This window comes from Physeter macrocephalus, chromosome 5 (assembly GCF_002837175.3).
Source record: "Physeter macrocephalus isolate SW-GA chromosome 5, ASM283717v5, whole genome shotgun sequence".
Taxonomy (NCBI): domain Eukaryota; kingdom Metazoa; phylum Chordata; class Mammalia; order Artiodactyla; family Physeteridae; genus Physeter; species Physeter macrocephalus.
In genome coordinates, this window is record NC_041218.1 from 78,564,287 (window position 1) to 78,582,583 (window position 18,297).

General features: G+C 42.0%; 1 protein-coding gene across 1 annotated transcript in view; it reads left to right on the forward strand.

Moving 5' to 3' along the window:
* The window catches only part of ABCB1 (ATP binding cassette subfamily B member 1), a 108,469-nt gene that overhangs the window by 51,662 nt on the left and 38,510 nt on the right, over positions 1-18,297 (forward strand). Inside the window, exons 9-17 of the mRNA XM_007115622.4 lie at positions 10,324-10,495; positions 11,547-11,660; positions 11,795-11,905; positions 12,087-12,212; positions 12,319-12,522; positions 13,199-13,369; positions 15,736-15,897; positions 16,738-16,914; positions 17,432-17,578. Of these exons, the coding sequence (XP_007115684.2) occupies positions 10,324-10,495; positions 11,547-11,660; positions 11,795-11,905; positions 12,087-12,212; positions 12,319-12,522; positions 13,199-13,369; positions 15,736-15,897; positions 16,738-16,914; positions 17,432-17,578 (1,384 nt within the window). The remainder of the gene's footprint in view (positions 1-10,323; positions 10,496-11,546; positions 11,661-11,794; positions 11,906-12,086; positions 12,213-12,318; positions 12,523-13,198; positions 13,370-15,735; positions 15,898-16,737; positions 16,915-17,431; positions 17,579-18,297) is intronic.

Consider the following 18,297-nt stretch of genomic DNA (forward strand, 5'->3'; position numbering starts at 1 on the left):
ATCGTGTTTTCATTGTCATTTGTTTCTAGGTATTTTTTAATTTCCTCTTTCATTTCTTCAGTGATCTCTTGGTTATTTAGTAGCGTATTGTTTAGCCTCACGTGTTTGTATTTTTTACAGTTTTTTTTCCTGTAATTTATATCTAGTCTCATAGCGTTGTGGTCGGAAAAGATACTTGATACGATTTCAATTTTCTTAATTTACCAAGGGTTGATTTGTGACCCAGGATATGGTCTATCCAGGAGAATGTTCCATGAGCACTGGAAGAAAGTGTATTCTGTTGTTTTTAATGGAATGTCCTGTAAATATCAATTAAGTCCATCTTGTTTAATGTATCAGTTAAAGTTTGTGTTTCCTTATATGTTTTCATTTTGGTTGATCTGTCCATTGGTGAAAGTGGGGTGTTAAAGTCCCCTACTATGATTGTGTTACTGGCGATTTCCCCTTTTATGGCTGTTAGCATTTGCCTATGTATTGAGATGCTGCTACGTTGGGTGCATAAATATTTACAATTGTTATATCTTCTTCTTGATTGATCCCTTGATCATTAGATAGTGTCCTTCTTTGTCTCTGTTGTAGTCTTTATTTTAAAGTCTATTTTGTCTGATATGAGAATTGCTACTCCAGCTTTCTTTTGATTTCCATTCGCATGGAATATCTTTTTCCATCCCCTCACTTTCAGTCTGTATGTGTCCCTAGGTCTGAAGTGGGTCTCTTGTAGACAGCTTATATATGGGTCTTGTTTTTGTATCCATTCAGCCAGTCTGTGTGTTTTTTAGTTGGAGCATTAATCCATTTACATTTAAGGTAGTTATCGATATGTATGTTTCTATTACCATTTTCTTAATTGTTTGGGGTGTGTTATTGTAGGTCTTTTCCTTCTCTTTTGTTTCCTGCCTAGAGAAGTTCCTTTAGCATTTGTTGTAAAGCTGTCTTGGTGGTACTGAATTCTCTTAGCTTTTGCTTGTCTGTAAAGCTTTTGATTTCTCTGTCAATCTGAATGATATCCTTGCCGGTATAGTAATCTTGGTTGTAGGTTTTTCCCTTTCATCACTTTAAATATGTCCTGCCACTCCCTTCTGGCTTGCAGAGTTTCTGCTGAAAGATCAGCTGTTAACCTTATGGGGATTCCCTTGTATGTTATTTGTTGCCTTTCTCTTGCTGCTTTTAATATTTTTTCTTTGTAGTTAATTTTTGATAGTTTGATTAATATGGTTCTCGGCATGTTTCGATTTGGGTTATCCTGTATGGGACCTTGCACTTCCTGGACTTGATTGACTATTTCCTTTCCCATGTTAGGGAAGTTTTTGACTATAATTTCTTCAAATAGTTTCTCAGACCCTTTCTTTTTCTCTTCTTCTTCTGGGACCCCGATAACTCGAATGTTGGTACATTTAATGTTGTCCCAGAGGTCTCTGAGACTGTCCTCAATTCTTTTCATTCTTTTTTTCTTTATTCTGCTCCCTGGCAGTTATTTCCACCATTTTATCTTCCAGCTCGCTTATCCATTCTTCTGCCTCAGTTATTCTGTTTTTGATTACTTGAAGAGTATTTTTAATTTCAGTAATTGTGTTGTTCATCACTGTTTGTTTTCTCTTTAGTTCTTCTTGATCCTTGTTAAATGTTTCTTGTATTTTCTCCATTCTGTTTTCAAGATTTTGGATCATCTTTACTATCATAACTCTGAATTCTTTTTCAGGTAGGTTGCCTATTTTGTCTTCATTTATTTGGTCTTGTAGGTTTTTACCTTGCTCCTTCGTCTGTAACATATTTTTTTGTCGTTTAATTTTTTTTTTTTTTTTTTGATGGGTGGTGCTGTATTCCTGTCTTACTGGGTGTTTGGCCTGCGTCGTCCAGCACTGGAGTTTGCAGGCAGTTGGATAGAGCTGGGTCTTGGTGCTGAGATGAGGACCTCCGGGAGGCCTCACTCTGATTGATATTCCCTGGGTTCTGAGGTTCTCTGTTAGTCCAGCACTTTGGAGTCGGAGCTCCCATCGCAGGAGCTTGGGCCCAATCTCCTGCCCGGGAACCAAGATTCTGCCAGCTCACGGCACAGTAAGAAAACAAAAACAAAAACAAAACAAAACAACAAAAAAAAAACCTTGGCTATGGGGACAGAGTTTAGGCGGGGTAGAACTTAGGCAGGGGTGGGGTTTAGGGTGGGGCAGGACCTAGGCGGGTGGGGGCGTGAGGGTGGGGGGCGTGACGTTTGAGCATTTGATAGGTTCTAGGTCGGGCTGTGTTCAAGCTTGGGGCGGGGCTTCTGCTTAGGACCTGGTGGAATGGGAGAGGCATCACCCAAGGAGGGCTTCTGGACTGTGGAGTTCCGGAGTTTGGAGGTAAGGCCCTGGTGAGGGTGTGTGGGTGGGGTTTAGGCCGAGCTCTGTTGGAGGATGTCTCTGAGTGTAGAGGTAGGGCCCTGGGTGGGGGTGTAGGGGCGGGGCTTGGGCTCTGCATGGCAGGAGGGAGGCTCCGAGGTCAGAGTATTAGGCCCAGGAGCTCAACAGGCTTCCCGGTGCCTAAGTGGACAGGGAAAAAGCTGGCCCCGTTACCTTATGTTACTTCGCGGCCCTCCCTCACTGTCTCCCCCTGGATCTCCCCCATCGCTGCTGGACCCCTAATGGTGGGTGGGTCCCGCTGGGTGTAGGAACTCCTCCCTTCCCCCAGCCGCCCCTCAGGGGTGCTGGTCCCAGAGTTCCGGCCTTTATTTTTGCTCTTCCTTCCCACTCCCTCAGGACCTGCGCAGCTGGAGGGGGCCTAGGTGTGCAGAGGATCATGCTCGTGACCTCAGCAGGTTCCTGGGGGTCCAAGTGGCAGGGGAAACCTGGCCACACTCCCTTTTGATCCTCTGCCCTCCCAGGGGTCCCCCATTTTCCCCTTTCAGGCGTTGGATCCCTTCCCCTCCCCCAGCTGCCCCTCAGGGGTGCTGGTCCTGTCCTGCCTCCACTTCTCCTCCCCGCTCACTCCCCTCATGCCGCACATCCTACCCAGTCGCAGGGGGTTCCTCCCATCCCCTTAGGTGTCCATGGTCCCCCAGGGGTGCCTGGTAGGTTCCCTTTTTGTGAGGAGACGGGAATTCTGCGTCCTTTTAGTATGCTATCTTGACTCCACCTCCTATACTCCTTTCTTAATGCTACATAAAATAACAAAATTATAATACTTTTTATTTTTAATTTTTATTTTTCTGGCTGCATTGGGTATTCATTGCTTTGCACTGGCTTTCTCTAGTTGTGGTGAGTGCGGGTTACTCTTTGTTGCAGTGTGCGGGCTTCTCATTATGATAGCTTCTCATTGTGGAGCACGGGCTGTAGGCACGCAGGCTTCAGTAGCTGCAGAACGTGGACTCAGTAGTTGTAGTATGTGGGCTCTAGGTTGCGCAGGCTTCAGTAGTTGTGGCTCTCAGGATTCAGTAGTTGTGGAGAGTTTCTGCTGAAAGATCAGCTGTTAACCTTATGGGGATTCCCTTGTATGTTATTTGTTGCCTTTCTCTTGCTGCTTTTAATATTTTTTCTTTGTAGTTAATTTTTGATAGTTTGATTAATATGGTTCTCGGCATGTTTCGATTTGGGTTATCCTGTATGGGACCTTGCACTTCCTGGACTTGATTGACTATTTCCTTTCCCATGTTAGGGAAGTTTTTGACTATAATTTCTTCAAATAGTTTCTCAGACCCTTTCTTTTTCTCTTCTTCTTCTGGGACCCCGATAACTCGAATGTTGGTACATTTAATGTTGTCCCAGAGGTCTCTGAGACTGTCCTCAATTCTTTTCATTCTTTTTTTCTTTATTCTGCTCCCTGGCAGTTATTTCCACCATTTTATCTTCCAGCTCGCTTATCCATTCTTCTGCCTCAGTTATTCTGTTTTTGATTACTTGAAGAGTATTTTTAATTTCAGTAATTGTGTTGTTCATCACTGTTTGTTTTCTCTTTAGTTCTTCTTGATCCTTGTTAAATGTTTCTTGTATTTTCTCCATTCTGTTTTCAAGATTTTGGATCATCTTTACTATCATAACTCTGAATTCTTTTTCAGGTAGGTTGCCTATTTTGTCTTCATTTATTTGGTCTTGTAGGTTTTTACCTTGCTCCTTCGTCTGTAACATATTTTTTTGTCGTTTAATTTTTTTTTTTTTTTTTTGATGGGTGGTGCTGTATTCCTGTCTTACTGGGTGTTTGGCCTGCGTCGTCCAGCACTGGAGTTTGCAGGCAGTTGGATAGAGCTGGGTCTTGGTGCTGAGATGAGGACCTCCGGGAGGCCTCACTCTGATTGATATTCCCTGGGTTCTGAGGTTCTCTGTTAGTCCAGCACTTTGGAGTCGGAGCTCCCATCGCAGGAGCTTGGGCCCAATCTCCTGCCCGGGAACCAAGATTCTGCCAGCTCACGGCACAGTAAGAAAACAAAAACAAAAACAAAACAAAACAACAAAAAAAAAACCTTGGCTATGGGGACAGAGTTTAGGCGGGGTAGAACTTAGGCAGGGGTGGGGTTTAGGGTGGGGCAGGACCTAGGCGGGTGGGGGCGTGAGGGTGGGGGCGTGACGTTTGAGCATTTGATAGGTTCTAGGTCGGGCTGTGTTCAAGCTTGGGGCGGGGCTTCTGCTTAGGACCTGGTGGAATGGGAGAGGCATCACCCAAGGAGGGCTTCTGGACTGTGGAGTTCCGGAGTTTGGAGGTAAGGCCCTGGTGAGGGTGTGTGGGTGGGGTTTAGGCCGAGCTCTGTTGGAGGATGTCTCTGAGTGTAGAGGTAGGGCCCTGGGTGGGGGTGTAGGGGCGGGGCTTGGGCTCTGCATGGCAGGAGGGAGGCTCCGAGGTCAGAGTATTAGGCCCAGGAGCTCAACAGGCTTCCCGGTGCCTAAGTGGACAGGGAAAAAGCTGGCCCCGTTACCTTATGTTACTTCGCGGCCCTCCCTCACTGTCTCCCCCTGGATCTCCCCCATCGCTGCTGGACCCCTAATGGTGGGTGGGTCCCGCTGGGTGTAGGAACTCCTCCCTTCCCCCAGCCGCCCCTCAGGGGTGCTGGTCCCAGAGTTCCGGCCTTTATTTTTGCTCTTCCTTCCCACTCCCTCAGGACCTGCGCAGCTGGAGGGGGCCTAGGTGTGCAGAGGATCATGCTCGTGACCTCAGCAGGTTCCTGGGGGTCCAAGTGGCAGGGGAAACCTGGCCACACTCCCTTTTGATCCTCTGCCCTCCCAGGGGTCCCCCATTTTCCCCTTTCAGGCGTTGGATCCCTTCCCCTCCCCCAGCTGCCCCTCAGGGGTGCTGGTCCTGTCCTGCCTCCACTTCTCCTCCCCGCTCACTCCCCTCATGCCGCACATCCTACCCAGTCGCAGGGGGTTCCTCCCATCCCCTTAGGTGTCCATGGTCCCCCAGGGGTGCCTGGTAGGTTCCCTTTTTGTGAGGAGACGGGAATTCTGCGTCCTTTTAGTATGCTATCTTGACTCCACCTCCTATACTCCTTTCTTAATGCTACATAAAATAACAAAATTATAATACTTTTTATTTTTAATTTTTATTTTTCTGGCTGCATTGGGTATTCATTGCTTTGCACTGGCTTTCTCTAGTTGTGGTGAGTGCGGGTTACTCTTTGTTGCAGTGTGCGGGCTTCTCATTATGATAGCTTCTCATTGTGGAGCACGGGCTGTAGGCACGCAGGCTTCAGTAGCTGCAGAACGTGGACTCAGTAGTTGTAGTATGTGGGCTCTAGGTTGCGCAGGCTTCAGTAGTTGTGGCTCTCAGGATTCAGTAGTTGTGGCTCTTTGGCCTAGTTGCTCCACAGCATGTGGGATCTTCCCAAACCAGGGATCGAACCCACGTCCCCTGCATTGGCAGGTGGATTCTTAACTACTGCACCACCAGGGAAGTCCCTATAATACTTTTAAAATTAATGGCATCCAAAATTTGAAGAACATAAGTTGAGAAGATATTATTATTAGCGATGAAAAACGATAATGTATGTGATGTAACCTGGGTAAGGACGGAAAGGGCATAATAGGAGTCAAGTCGAATATTCAGAACTTAGATAAATCTGATCATTTTAGTTCACTGATTTTTTTATTTTTTATTTTTTTTGCGGTACGCGGGCCTCTCACTGTTGTGGCCTCTCCCGTTGTGGAGCACAGGCTCCGGACGCGCAGGCTCAGCGGCCATGGCTCACTGGCCCAGCTGCTCCATGGCATGTGAGATCTTCCCGGACTGGGGCACGAACCTGTGTCCCCTGCATCGGCAGGTGGACTCTCAACCACTGCACCACCAGGGAAGCCCTACTTCACTGAAATTTTAAAGGAATTGAGGTTTTTTAAATGGAGTGCTTTAAGTAATTAGGTACAAATTTTTTTGTTGTTTTAGAGAAGATTTTGATCAACTTTTTATTATAAGAATAAGCAAATGGGGTTACACAGGTATATTCAGATTCATTTTAGGTGTAGAATCATTTCTTCAGAAGATATTAGTTACTGGAATGTATCTTTGAAAGGTCATTCCCCTCTAGAGAACTGGAAGTTAGTTTTGCCTGAAGATCAAGAGTAGACTGAAGACTACAACCCGATGGCCTAAGGTTCTTTCCAGCTTGGCCATTTCTTGAAAGTTCAATTCATTCAGCAAATTTATCCAGCATCTAACACACCCCATGCACTGTGCTAGGCTCTGGGGATATTTGCCTTCGTGCGATCCCCAGTCAAAACAGTAAGGTGAAGAAAAGGGAAGGAAGGGAGGCAGGAAGGTAGTAAGAAGATAAGAAAGAAAGCATCAAAGACATGAATTAAATCATGAATTTTTAAAATGTGCAATGAAACAATCAAAGAGTGTGCCCATGAGGGTAAGGAGGGCAAATTTACTTGAACAGTGGTGGTCAAGGAAGGCATGATGGATGTTTGAGGTGGTTTCATGGAGGCTGGGACTTGAGGGATGAGGAAAATCCTGCTCTAGTAGGGGTAGGGATAGAGGAATCTTCCAGATTTCCTGAGGTGGCAAAGACTTTGGTATATTCTAGAAAATATCCTAAGGTTTGTGTGACTGGAGTTCAGTTGAGTGAGAGGAGATTGAGATGAAGAAAGGCTGGTCAGGGTGGGTGGGGGCCGGAACAAGGGGACTTGCAGACCCTGGTGAGGAGTTAGGATCTAACTCTGAGGGCGCAGGGAAGCGGTTGAGGGTTTTAAACAAGGGAGTGACCATCTACATTACATTTTAAAACCATTTCTCTGCCTGTAATTGGTCTGGTCAATGTATGAGAGGCGTCAAAGATTTGCTCGGAAGGCTGTTGAAGTAGTCCAGGAGAAGGGTGATAAGTACCTAGATTGAGGATTTAATTTGGAAGTAGAATTGTCAAAATTATCCTTAGACCAAATATAATTCTTCAGTTTTCTTTCCTAGTTCTTGCTCTTCCCTTCTCTCCTTCCACATAGACAAGTAATTAAGGTCTTAGTCTGATTTTCTCTTGAAATTAGCAGGTATAGTAGGATCTCTCAAAGTCTCTTAGAATTTAGAATGAATTTAATTCAGTAGTATACAATAGTGTTATTCTCCTTCATTTAAATATATTTTTCTCGCGTGTGTGTTTTGCATATGTTGACCTGTTAGTACTGATTTCTCTTTGCTTAGCAAAAATTGTTCCTTGCTCTCGTAAGGGGCTATTTGCATCACTGATATATATTTTCATATTATTTAAGAATATTTTTTTCTAAATGTCATTGTTTTATTATGTAACTTTGCCCCTTTTAGGAAATCCTACATTATCATTTTCATACTAAAGCTTATAATGAATTAATGATTTTAATATCTGGTGTTATATGTGTATCAAAGCGTATGTAAAAGTAGTATTGTTTGTTTTTCCTTCTTCCTTACCCTCTTCTTTTCTTCCTTTATCTTTTCTGGCATCTAAATGATTTTCTTCCTTGTTTCTTCTGCCTGTGCAAAAGTTTCCTCTGGCTGCTTGGGACACAACATATCAGTGAAATGATTTCTACGTTAGTCTTGGTAAGCAAGAACTGAAATAAAGGAACTAACAGGGTGTGACTCATAGCATTAAAGTTACTTAAATGTCATCATGTATAATTTATGCCTAGTAATACTTTCACATCAAATCACCTCATAAAGTGGGAGGGATATATATCAACCATTGAAATACATTTCTCAAAAATAATTTTTTGGTCAAAGATTATAACTGGCAAGTTTGGGATTTACATTTTTGGAGGGAGAAACTCTAATAATATATTACCATTTTATCACTTTGAAGTTCTGTTTAAATTTGCTCTTTAGGCAGTAGTCATGTAAATTTCATTTGGCCATGCTTTGGTAACTGGTTATTGGTGAAATATTTTTTGTTTTGTTTTGCGGTACGCGGGCCTCTCACTGCTGTGGCCTCTCCCGTTGCGGAGCACAGGCTCCGGACGCGCAGGCCCAGCGGCCATGGCCCACGGGCCCAGCCGCTCCGCGGCATGTGGGATCCTCCCGGACCGGGGCACGAATCCGTGCCCCCTGCATCGGCAGGCGACTCTCAACCACTGCGCCACCAGGGAAGCCTGTGAAGTAGTTTTTAAAAGTCATGCAGAGGGCTTCCCTCAGGGCTTCCCTGGTGGCGCAGTGGTTGCGCGTCCGCCTGCCGATGCAGGGGAACCGGGTTCGCGCCCCGGTCCGGGAGGATCCCACATGCCGCGGAGCGGCTGGGCCCGTGGGCCATGGCCGCTGGGCCTGCGCGTCCGGAGCCTGTGCTCCGCAACGGGAGAGGCCACAGCAGTGAGAGGCCCGCGTACCGCAAAACAAACAAAAAAAAAAAGTCATGCAGGCAAGAAAGAATGCATGCTCATATCTGAGCAAGGCTTGACTTCTGCTTCTACATTCTAACGAATGGGACAAATGCTCCAAAAAATAAATATAATACTGCATAATATTTACGTAGTCAAGTGTTTATGGATCAGAGACCTCAAAATATACATTATGTGTGGAAATAAATTCTTTCATTTCAACAATTGTGAGCTCCTCTTCCTGCAAGGAGTTGTGATTAAGAGGATAAGGACAGATTTAAGGCTCAATTGTAATCTGTCCTATTTCTCTAATAATTTTACCATGATTCTGTATTTGCAACGATCCTTCTTTTTCTTTAAATTAGGGCCCCATATGCTTATCTCCACATCTCTCTTCTTAAGGAAAACAGTCTGCCATGTTCCTTTCAAATGAAAGTAAAGTTACAGAGGCCATCTCCTTTACTTACCTTGAATATCAGAAATTAACCAGTTTCCCCGAGTGTAAAAAGTGCTTGAATTGCGATTTGGGAGTAAGTGTTACGTGATTAGAAAGAGAGAGGAATATCTGTCAATGGTCTCTAACATTGCTTTGGTTTTTGCTTGCTTCCTTGGTTTTGCCCTCTTTGGGGTAATTCCCTGTATTTGCTGTAAGAATTATTAACAGGTGTTCTCCAAGTTTGGCTAATGTAGTCCAGATTTTTGTGCTGTGAACAGATTACAGGATTATAGTACTGAGATCTTGATTTGCTCCGTCCTTGAGGCAGCCAGAAGGCCTTGGGTGGCCCAAGCCAACAGGGAGAGAGAGCCCCTCCCTCCAGCAGTGAGTAGCCATGACAGGACCAATGTTGGAAGCATTGACAGAGGGGATGGGTAGTAGGCAATGTATAGAAAGGCTGAGGAGGTGGACACTGATATATAGTTATGGATTATTATATACTTTTAAGCAAATAATTTTTTCAGGTCAGTGATTTTTAAAATAAACATCTGTGGAAGTGAGATAAACTAGACAGTTTATTTACATGTAAAAAGTCTTAGATGGCAATTCAGAGCTCTTAAAATGCTCTCACACATGTATTTTCTCATTTGGTTCTTCCAGCAGGCCCAGGGGGAAGCAGGGCGGGGAGCAGACTTGATGTTCAGAGGTTTAAAGGACTCAACTATATTGAGCACTTTCTAGCATTATATCTTCATTTTATTAGTACATTTAAAACACATGCAGATTTTAAAGGGAAAACACAAGTGTTTTCATAGCTTCTGTTTTGTCTTATGTATGAAACGATGCAAGTTCTGGAAGTTCGTTAAGTATTACTTCATTTATTTCACTATTGCTAACGTCAGAGAAGGTGCTTTTTAGAACATACCTCGACAAATTACTTAGTTTCCCTAAGGCCTCAGTTTCGTCTTCTACAAGAAGGGATTAACATAATACTAACATCATAGGATCAGTGTGTGGACAAAAGGAGAAAATACATGTGAAACACCTCCCCCAGGCCGTGGCACATCCTGTGTACGTAATAACCATCATGCTGTATTGACCTGTTTCATAAGATTTATAGGTATGTGTGCTAATTTTTGTTACTTCTCCCAGGTACAACAAAAATTTGGAAGAAGCTAAAAGAATTGGAATAAAGAAAGCTATTACAGCCAACATTTCTATCGGTGCTGCTTTCCTGTTGATCTATGCATCATATGCTCTGGCATTCTGGTATGGGACCTCCTTAGTCCTCTCAGAAGAATATTCTATTGGACAAGTACTCACTGTAAGTGATGTTATATTAAGAGATGACTCACTATTAAAATGCCAATGAAATTTAGTAGTGTTGGTTTGACTGTTGGAGAATATATTTTTGAAGAATTATTAAATAATGCAAAGAATAGCAAGCAAGAGCCTGGGATTTGATATCAGGCCATCTTGGTTCAAATTCCGGCTGTGCCACTTATTAGCTGTATGATTTAGTTCAGCCACCTAGACTTTTCAAGACTCTATTACCTCTTCTGCAAAATGGAAATGACAGGAATAAGGTGCCATAATTTTTAGTGTTGTTGTAAAGGACTAACCGAGAACATGAGTATAGAATCACTTAGCAAAATTCCTTCTATGTAAGTTGTTGGGTAATATAACTACTGTGTGATTTAGAAAGAAATGAATAGTGACATTAGTTCCCTTTAACCCCTGAAGAAAAACAGTATCAAGTCTACCAATAAGAAACTAATTTGGGCAAAATGAAAAAAAACAAACAAAAATAAACGGTTCATCAGACCTCAAAGAGAATACAATCTGGTGGAGGGCAGAAAGACTCCATCTGTTACAGAATGTGTGCTTTATACTTCACAGAATATTTTCATATGTACCGTTTCACTTGATACAAGAACACTAAGGTTGCCTGGTAGGGGAAATAGATAGAATCTTGCCTGTTTTTGCAAATAAAGAAATTGAAGCCCAGAGATCTAGGAGAATCACCTGAAGACATAAAGCCAGTCAGTGCTCAATCCAGGATTCAGACTTTGGGCTTCTGACTCTCATAATAGGGTTTGTTTCCACTGTAGCCTATTGATGACCTAAACCAAAATTCTTGGCCATTGAAGACATATAAAAATATTCTAGTCATATAGAATTTATTGTTTCACTGAGCTGGTAAGACTAATTCAACATTCTAAACTGAAAAGTACTTCAACTTTAAAAATATTTTTAACAGCCAGTATTCATATGTTACCTTTGCCATTTAAAAATTTAATTAGCGATGTTAGAAAAATTATGAAAAAATGCACTAAACACTAAGTAACTTGATGTTTTTCTTTCACATTCCTCAGGTCTTCTTTTCTGTATTAATTGGGGCTTTTAGTGTTGGACAGGCATCTCCAAGTATTGAGGCATTTGCAAATGCAAGAGGAGCAGCTTATGAAATCTTTAAGATCATTGATAATGTAAGTCTGGGCTGGCCATTTATCTATCTGTCTAAAAAATTCGATTTTCTTTATCACTTTATTCAGCTCTCCACAGATGTCGCTAAAAGTAGTTATTGTAACCTAGTCATCTTCTGAAATTTTATTCTGTTTAGAAACCAAGCATTGACAGCTATTCGAAGAACGGGCACAAACCCGATAATATTAAGGGAAATCTGGAATTCAGAAATGTTCACTTCAATTACCCATCTCGAAACGAAGTTAAGGTACAGCGATAAATGGTTAATCAGTGATTCAACTATGTATTGGATGAAGAGTTTCTGATACTTCCCTTTAGAGATTGTTTTTAAAAATGTGTATTTAAACCTAGTTTTGAATTGAACTGTCAGTTCATAGTCTCAAAATCTGTGTATTGCCTTTAAGTTTATTTCTCATTCATCATGCTAGATCTTGAAGGGCCTCAACTTGAAGGTAGAGAGCGGGCAGACGGTGGCACTGGTTGGAAACAGCGGCTGTGGGAAAAGCACGACGGTCCAGCTGATACAGAGGCTCTATGACCCCACGGAGGGTGTGGTGAGATGACTCTTGCTGAACTAGATGCTGCGGCTCTGAGTTACCTTTGCAGATTATACGTCACAAGTCTGCGGTGTGTGACTATCACACCTACTTTTTATTTCAGATCAGTATTGACGGACAGGACATCAGGACCATCAACATAAGGTATCTGCGGGAAATTATCGGTGTGGTGAGTCAGGAACCTGTGTTGTTTGCTACCACGATAGCTGAGAACATTCGCTACGGCCGTGAAAATGTAACCATGGATGAGATTGAGAAAGCTGTGAAGGAAGCCAACGCCTATGACTTCATCATGAAACTGCCTAATGTAAGTCCTTCTCAATCTTTGTCATGCTAGAGGGTTATAAAATGCTGGCCTGATGCATAGGAAGTTAGGAAATGACTATAAACTGGAGGAGCCTCCTAAGAAGGGAAATCAAGATGACTTCAGATTTTAAAGCTCTAGCAGCATCAACTAGTAGTAGACATACATATTTTTTTTAAATTAGGGTTGGTTATTACCAAGTTTAAGGAACTGGACCATACTGCCTGTGAGGCTTGGGTTGTTTATGGGATTGCTTGCCATCTTTTTATTGATTGATTGATTGGCTGCGTTGTGTCTTTGTTGCTGTGCGCAGGCTTTCTCTAGTTGTGGCGAGCGGGGGCTACTCTTTGTTGCAGTGTGCGGTCTTCTCATTGCGGTGGTTTCTCTTTGTTGTGGAGCACAGGCTCTTGGCATGTGGGCTGCAGCAGTTGTGGCACACGGGCTCAGTAGTTGTGGCTCACGGGCTCTAGAGCGCAGGCTCAGTAGTTGTGGTGCACAGGCTTAGTTGCTCCGTGGCATGGGGGATCTTCCCGGACCGGGGCTCGACCCCGGGTCTCCTGCATTGGCAGGTGGATTCTTAACCACTGTGCCACCAGGGAAGTCCCTGCTTGCCATTTTATAATCTGAGCTGAGATAACTTATTCTGTTGCCTAATCCTCCTGTGGTTTCTGTGTTGTAGAAATTTGACACCCTGGTTGGAGAGAGAGGGGCCCAGCTGAGTGGTGGACAGAAGCAGAGAATCGCCATCGCTCGGGCTCTGGTTCGCAACCCCAAGATCCTGCTGCTGGATGAGGCCACCTCAGCGCTGGACACTGAGAGTGAAGCGGTGGTTCAGGTGGCCCTGGATAAGGTGGGTGAACCTCATTTCAAACCTAGCTGATTTATAAGCACAAGAACATTCCATTGTTAATTCTTCTTAATATTAAAAAAAAAGTCTCTTCTAAAGTGATTCTTTAAGCTATTAAAACCATCAGGCCTCTTTGGATCTGTTTGTTTAACTTCTCTTTATTTCTCTGGTATTTTTTAGGTAGAGATGAATAAGCTTTCATTGAAAGATACTTGCAAATTTGTTTTTTTCTTTATTTTTGGCTGCATTGGGTCTTCATTGCTGTGCATGGGCTTTCTCTAGTTGCAGCAAGCGGGTGCTACTCTTTGTTGTGGTGCGTGGGCTTCTCATTGCAGTGGCTTCTCCTGATGCAGAGCACACACGGGCTCTAGGTGCTTGGGTTTCAGTAGTTGTGGCATGCGGGCTCAGTAGTTGTGGCACACGGGCTTAGTTACTCTGCCGCATGTGGGATCTTCCTGGACCAGGGCTCGAACCCGTGTCCCCTGTGTTGGCAGGTGGGTTCTTAACCACTGCGCCATCAGGGAAGTCCCTACTTGGAAATTTTTAAAATTGAACAATGAGAAATAAAGACTCAGATGAAAATTGGTCTTCGTTGTGATATTGAAAACTTATTAGCCTTAGCGATGACCCTGTTATTTAGGTTTTGTGAGTTTTTGCTGTTGTCAACGAGAGGAAGGTTTACAGTTTCCAAGATGTTAGATGCCTATTGAGACTCTGTGGGAAATGAGAAACCTCTTAGCTTCAGGAAAGTGTTGGAGAGCTGCCGATGTTGCAAACTTACCTGAGCCGTGAAATGTCCTTGACCATCAACCGAGTTTGACCTTCCAGCAGTTCTCGAGTCTGTGTGACTCACTCACCAGTTTGGACTTGAGTGCTCGTGCTGTGCCAGGCACTGTGTGCTTGGTCTCTGGTGTATGATGGTAACCAGGCCAGCTCTGTGAGGACAAGGAACGGGGAAACCTTTTAACCCATAAGTGCTCCGAGTTGAAGTGTCCCAGTAGAATTCAAAGATGAACTCATATTTGCTCCCGTTCCTCCTCTCTGTAATAACAAAACAACGCTGTTTCTCTAAACATCCTGTCAGAGTGCGTAATAGATTGTTGAGAGAGAAAAAAAGCAGGTCACTAAAACTTCTGTGAACCAAAATAGAAAGAGATGGGATTGTGGCTGCGTTTTCCCCCTTCTCTTTGCTTATCTGTAATTTCACATCTGTATTTTCTTATAATTCTACCATGGCACTATGTATTAAATTATAAATAAAATGAATTTAGAAATTTTGCATTTAAAAATACCTTTTCTTTAGCGTGCACATTTGCGGGGGGAATACCACATCCGCAACTTTTGAAAACATCCATGGAGCTGATCCGTTGTCTTCTCTACTTTCTAGTTGCTACCACCTAGAGAGTATTTTTCTGACATGTATTTTTTTTTCTTCTCAGAGTTTTTCACTTCTCTTTTTTATACTGATCCTGATACCTTTTTTTGTTAGTTTGTTTTGAGAATTTTATTGCTGGTTCCTGGAGAGAAATATAGAGTAACAAATATAAGCTCTGGGAGAGTTACAAAGGTTAAAGAAATCTCAGGCAACTCGAGTTCTAATTCTCTGGCTGTGTTCCATATGAAAATAAAAATGAGATTGGGCATTAAAAACATTTACATAGCTCTTCAGTTTTTCCATAATGCTTCTCCCTAGGAATAAGCATCATTTATTAAGCATTTACTGTGCACATCACAATGCTTCCTGTGCATTATTGTATTTAGTGATCACAACTACTCTAAAAATTAGCACTCTATTATTATCCCCATTTTATATATGAATAAGTTGAGCCTCACACAGGTTAAAAGATTTGTATAAAATCCTGGAATTCATAAATGGCAGAACTGAGATTTGAGTTCAGATCAATGTAGCACTGAAGTCTGCACTTTGTTGCTTCACATTTATTATTTGTCTTGATCATCCAGATGTCCTGTGAGATAGGACATGGTGATTCCCAGGACTGATGCTAGCTCGTATTCACCAGTATAGCAACTGGCCTGTACCTGCTCTGATTGACCAATTCTTGGGCTGTAGGGTGTTTTACTTTGTATAAGCCCCTGATTATTACTATAAACAGGCTACGAGAGGTTGAGTAAAATACTTAGAGGCTTACATAATATTAATATGAGACTATCATATTTGTGTTTATAGTTATAATAGAACATCATTTTAAACCACTAACTGTACATTTACTGAAGGCAGAGACTATCTTATATAGCTTACACAGTTTTGCAGTGTCCAAGGCATTGGTGGTCAGTAAATATAACTTGAATTAATGAATTTTTCCCTATAGTTGTTCGTGTATTCCCAAACCAAATTTTTCTCTCTTTAGGCCAGAGAAGGCCGGACCACCATTGTGATCGCGCATCGTTTGTCCACAGTTCGTAATGCTGATGTCATTGCTGGTCTTGATGATGGAGTCACTGTGGAGAAAGGCAATCATGATGAACTCATGAAGGAGAAAGGCATTTACTTTAAACTTGTCACAATGCAGGTATAGTCTAACTCTAGCATTTTCCTAAAGCACAGTGTGTTAGGCATAAGCTGATTTTGCTGTGTTCAGTGCTATAAATAAATGTTACCGTTGATTATCTTGAGAAGAGGGAAAAAATACTTGGGTGGCAAGCTGGGGGATTCAGGATCTGACTAGTGTTTTTAAGAGGTTTTTTCTTTCTCTTGAAAGGAGGGAAAATAAAGAAGGATAATTAGAGAAAAGTAAAGTTAAAAAAGGCTTAAAAGTGGGCTATCCACTCAAGTAGCCACTAGCCACATGTGGTTATTGAGCGCTTCAGCGGTGGTTAATCTGAATTGAAGTGTTTGTAAGGTGAAAATGCATACCAGAGTCCAAAGACTTAGACTTAGTCCACCAAAAAAAAAAGCAGCATATCTCAAAAAGTCTTTACACTGATTACGTGTTGATCTAATACCTTGGATACATTAGGTTAGATAAAATATATAATTAAAATTGATTTTACCTCTCTTACTTTTTTTAACATGGCTACTGAAAAAGATTGTGGCTCACAATATGGTTTGCACTGTATTTCTGTTGATAACACTGGTCCAAAGCAAATATGATTGAGCCAAAAACACCCACAAAAAGGATATGACTAGATACATGGAACGGATGCCATGTTATTTCAGCATATTTTATGGGAATACTCATTTAGTGGTTTTAATTTTCAAATATAATCACACCAGAAAATAGCAGTTTAACTTTATTCTTTTCCTATATAAGGACTTAAATTGCCATTTCCTTGATATTTGCTGTTAGGTGATTAGTTTTTGTTGGTTAACTGAGCCTAACCAGCTTATGCATATTTCTTGTTTATTTTAGACAAAAGGAAATGAAATTGAATTAGAAAATGCAGCTGGTGGATCCAAAAGTGAAATTGATGCCTTGGACATGTCCCCCAAAGATTTAGGATCCAGTCTAATAAGAAGAAAATCAACTCGCAAGAGTATCCATGGACCACAAAGCCAAAACAGAAAGCTTAGTACAGAAGAGACTTTGGTATGGTGGAGGCTGCGGACTTATGTCTTCACCAGTGGGCTAAGGCTGGGATACGAGTGGGAACAAGAAATGGTTATCCAGAATCCTCCTGTCCTATCCCCTAGCCTGTTCCACAAATCCAAATCTCAACATTTTAGACTCAAGTTGGAATTTATAGGACAAGAATTTTAGAATTAGAATTTATAATGTAAAGAGATAGATTATAGTGGGTCTTCAAATACAAACATTTCTGTTCTTTCATTCTTACTTATAAATATACTTGTCATGTTCCAACTGTCAGGTCAGACTTAAATGTTTATGGAATCATCATTTATTTCTTAAGAAATAAAGGAACGATATAACAGAATCTGTCAGCACTTTTTTTTAAAGGTAAATAGCCATCAGTTGATAAGGAAGTAGGAATAAGATACATTCATTTAAAAATTTTTGTGCATACAGAAGAACTGTACATCAATAAAATCAGTTAAGTATCAGTTCTTTTCTTGACAAGTGTGTTGTATTATTTTGTGTTCTCCAGGATGAAAATGTACCTCCAGTTTCTTTTTGGAGGATTCTGAAGCTGAATATAACTGAATGGCCTTATTTTGTGGTTGGTATATTTTGTGCCATTATAAATGGAGGTCTGCAACCAGCATTTTCAGTAATATTTTCAAGGATTATAGGGGTAAGTGTTTATGTCCATCTTGGAGATTTACTTGTGAGTCCTGACTAAAGAATGAACTGTTTGTATTTGTAACTTTATATAGAATCCACAAAAACATGCAGCTCACCTTCATATGACACTAAGCAGCTTGTAGATGTAGGAATAGAAGTCTTGTTTGTGATAGGAAAACTAATTTTTCAAAGCTTCCTTTGTCGTGGCAGTTGGTTTCTATCCTAGGGCGCTGGGAACGAGATCTCTGAAAAATAGTCCATGAAACTGACTAGGTGACTGTCCCCTACCTGCCATCATTGGACTCTGAGTCAGCCTCAGGAACTGTCCTGTCACCAGGGTGCGAAGAGAGTTCCTCGTATGTTCATCACACTGGCTCAAGAGAGAGCTGCTCTCTGATTCATGTGCTTGTCAGGACTTGAGCAGGCCGAGCGCTTGGCCTCTGTGAGATGTCCATCCCACGAGTTAAGATGAAAACAAATGGGATGGCTTCCAGAAGATTGAGGCTGACAGATGGTGGTTGCACCTGCTTTTCATTTTAGCATTTTCAACAAAAAAGTTACAATCCAGGCAGGAGTGCCCTCTGTTAATGGCAGATGTTCAGACATTAAGCTGAGGACACCTTTGCCATAACTGCTAGAAACGTTGTAGAGAAAGAGATGGATCACTACACAAAATATAGACCAAACGCTAACTTTTTTTTTTTTTTTTTTTTTTTTCTCCGGTATGCG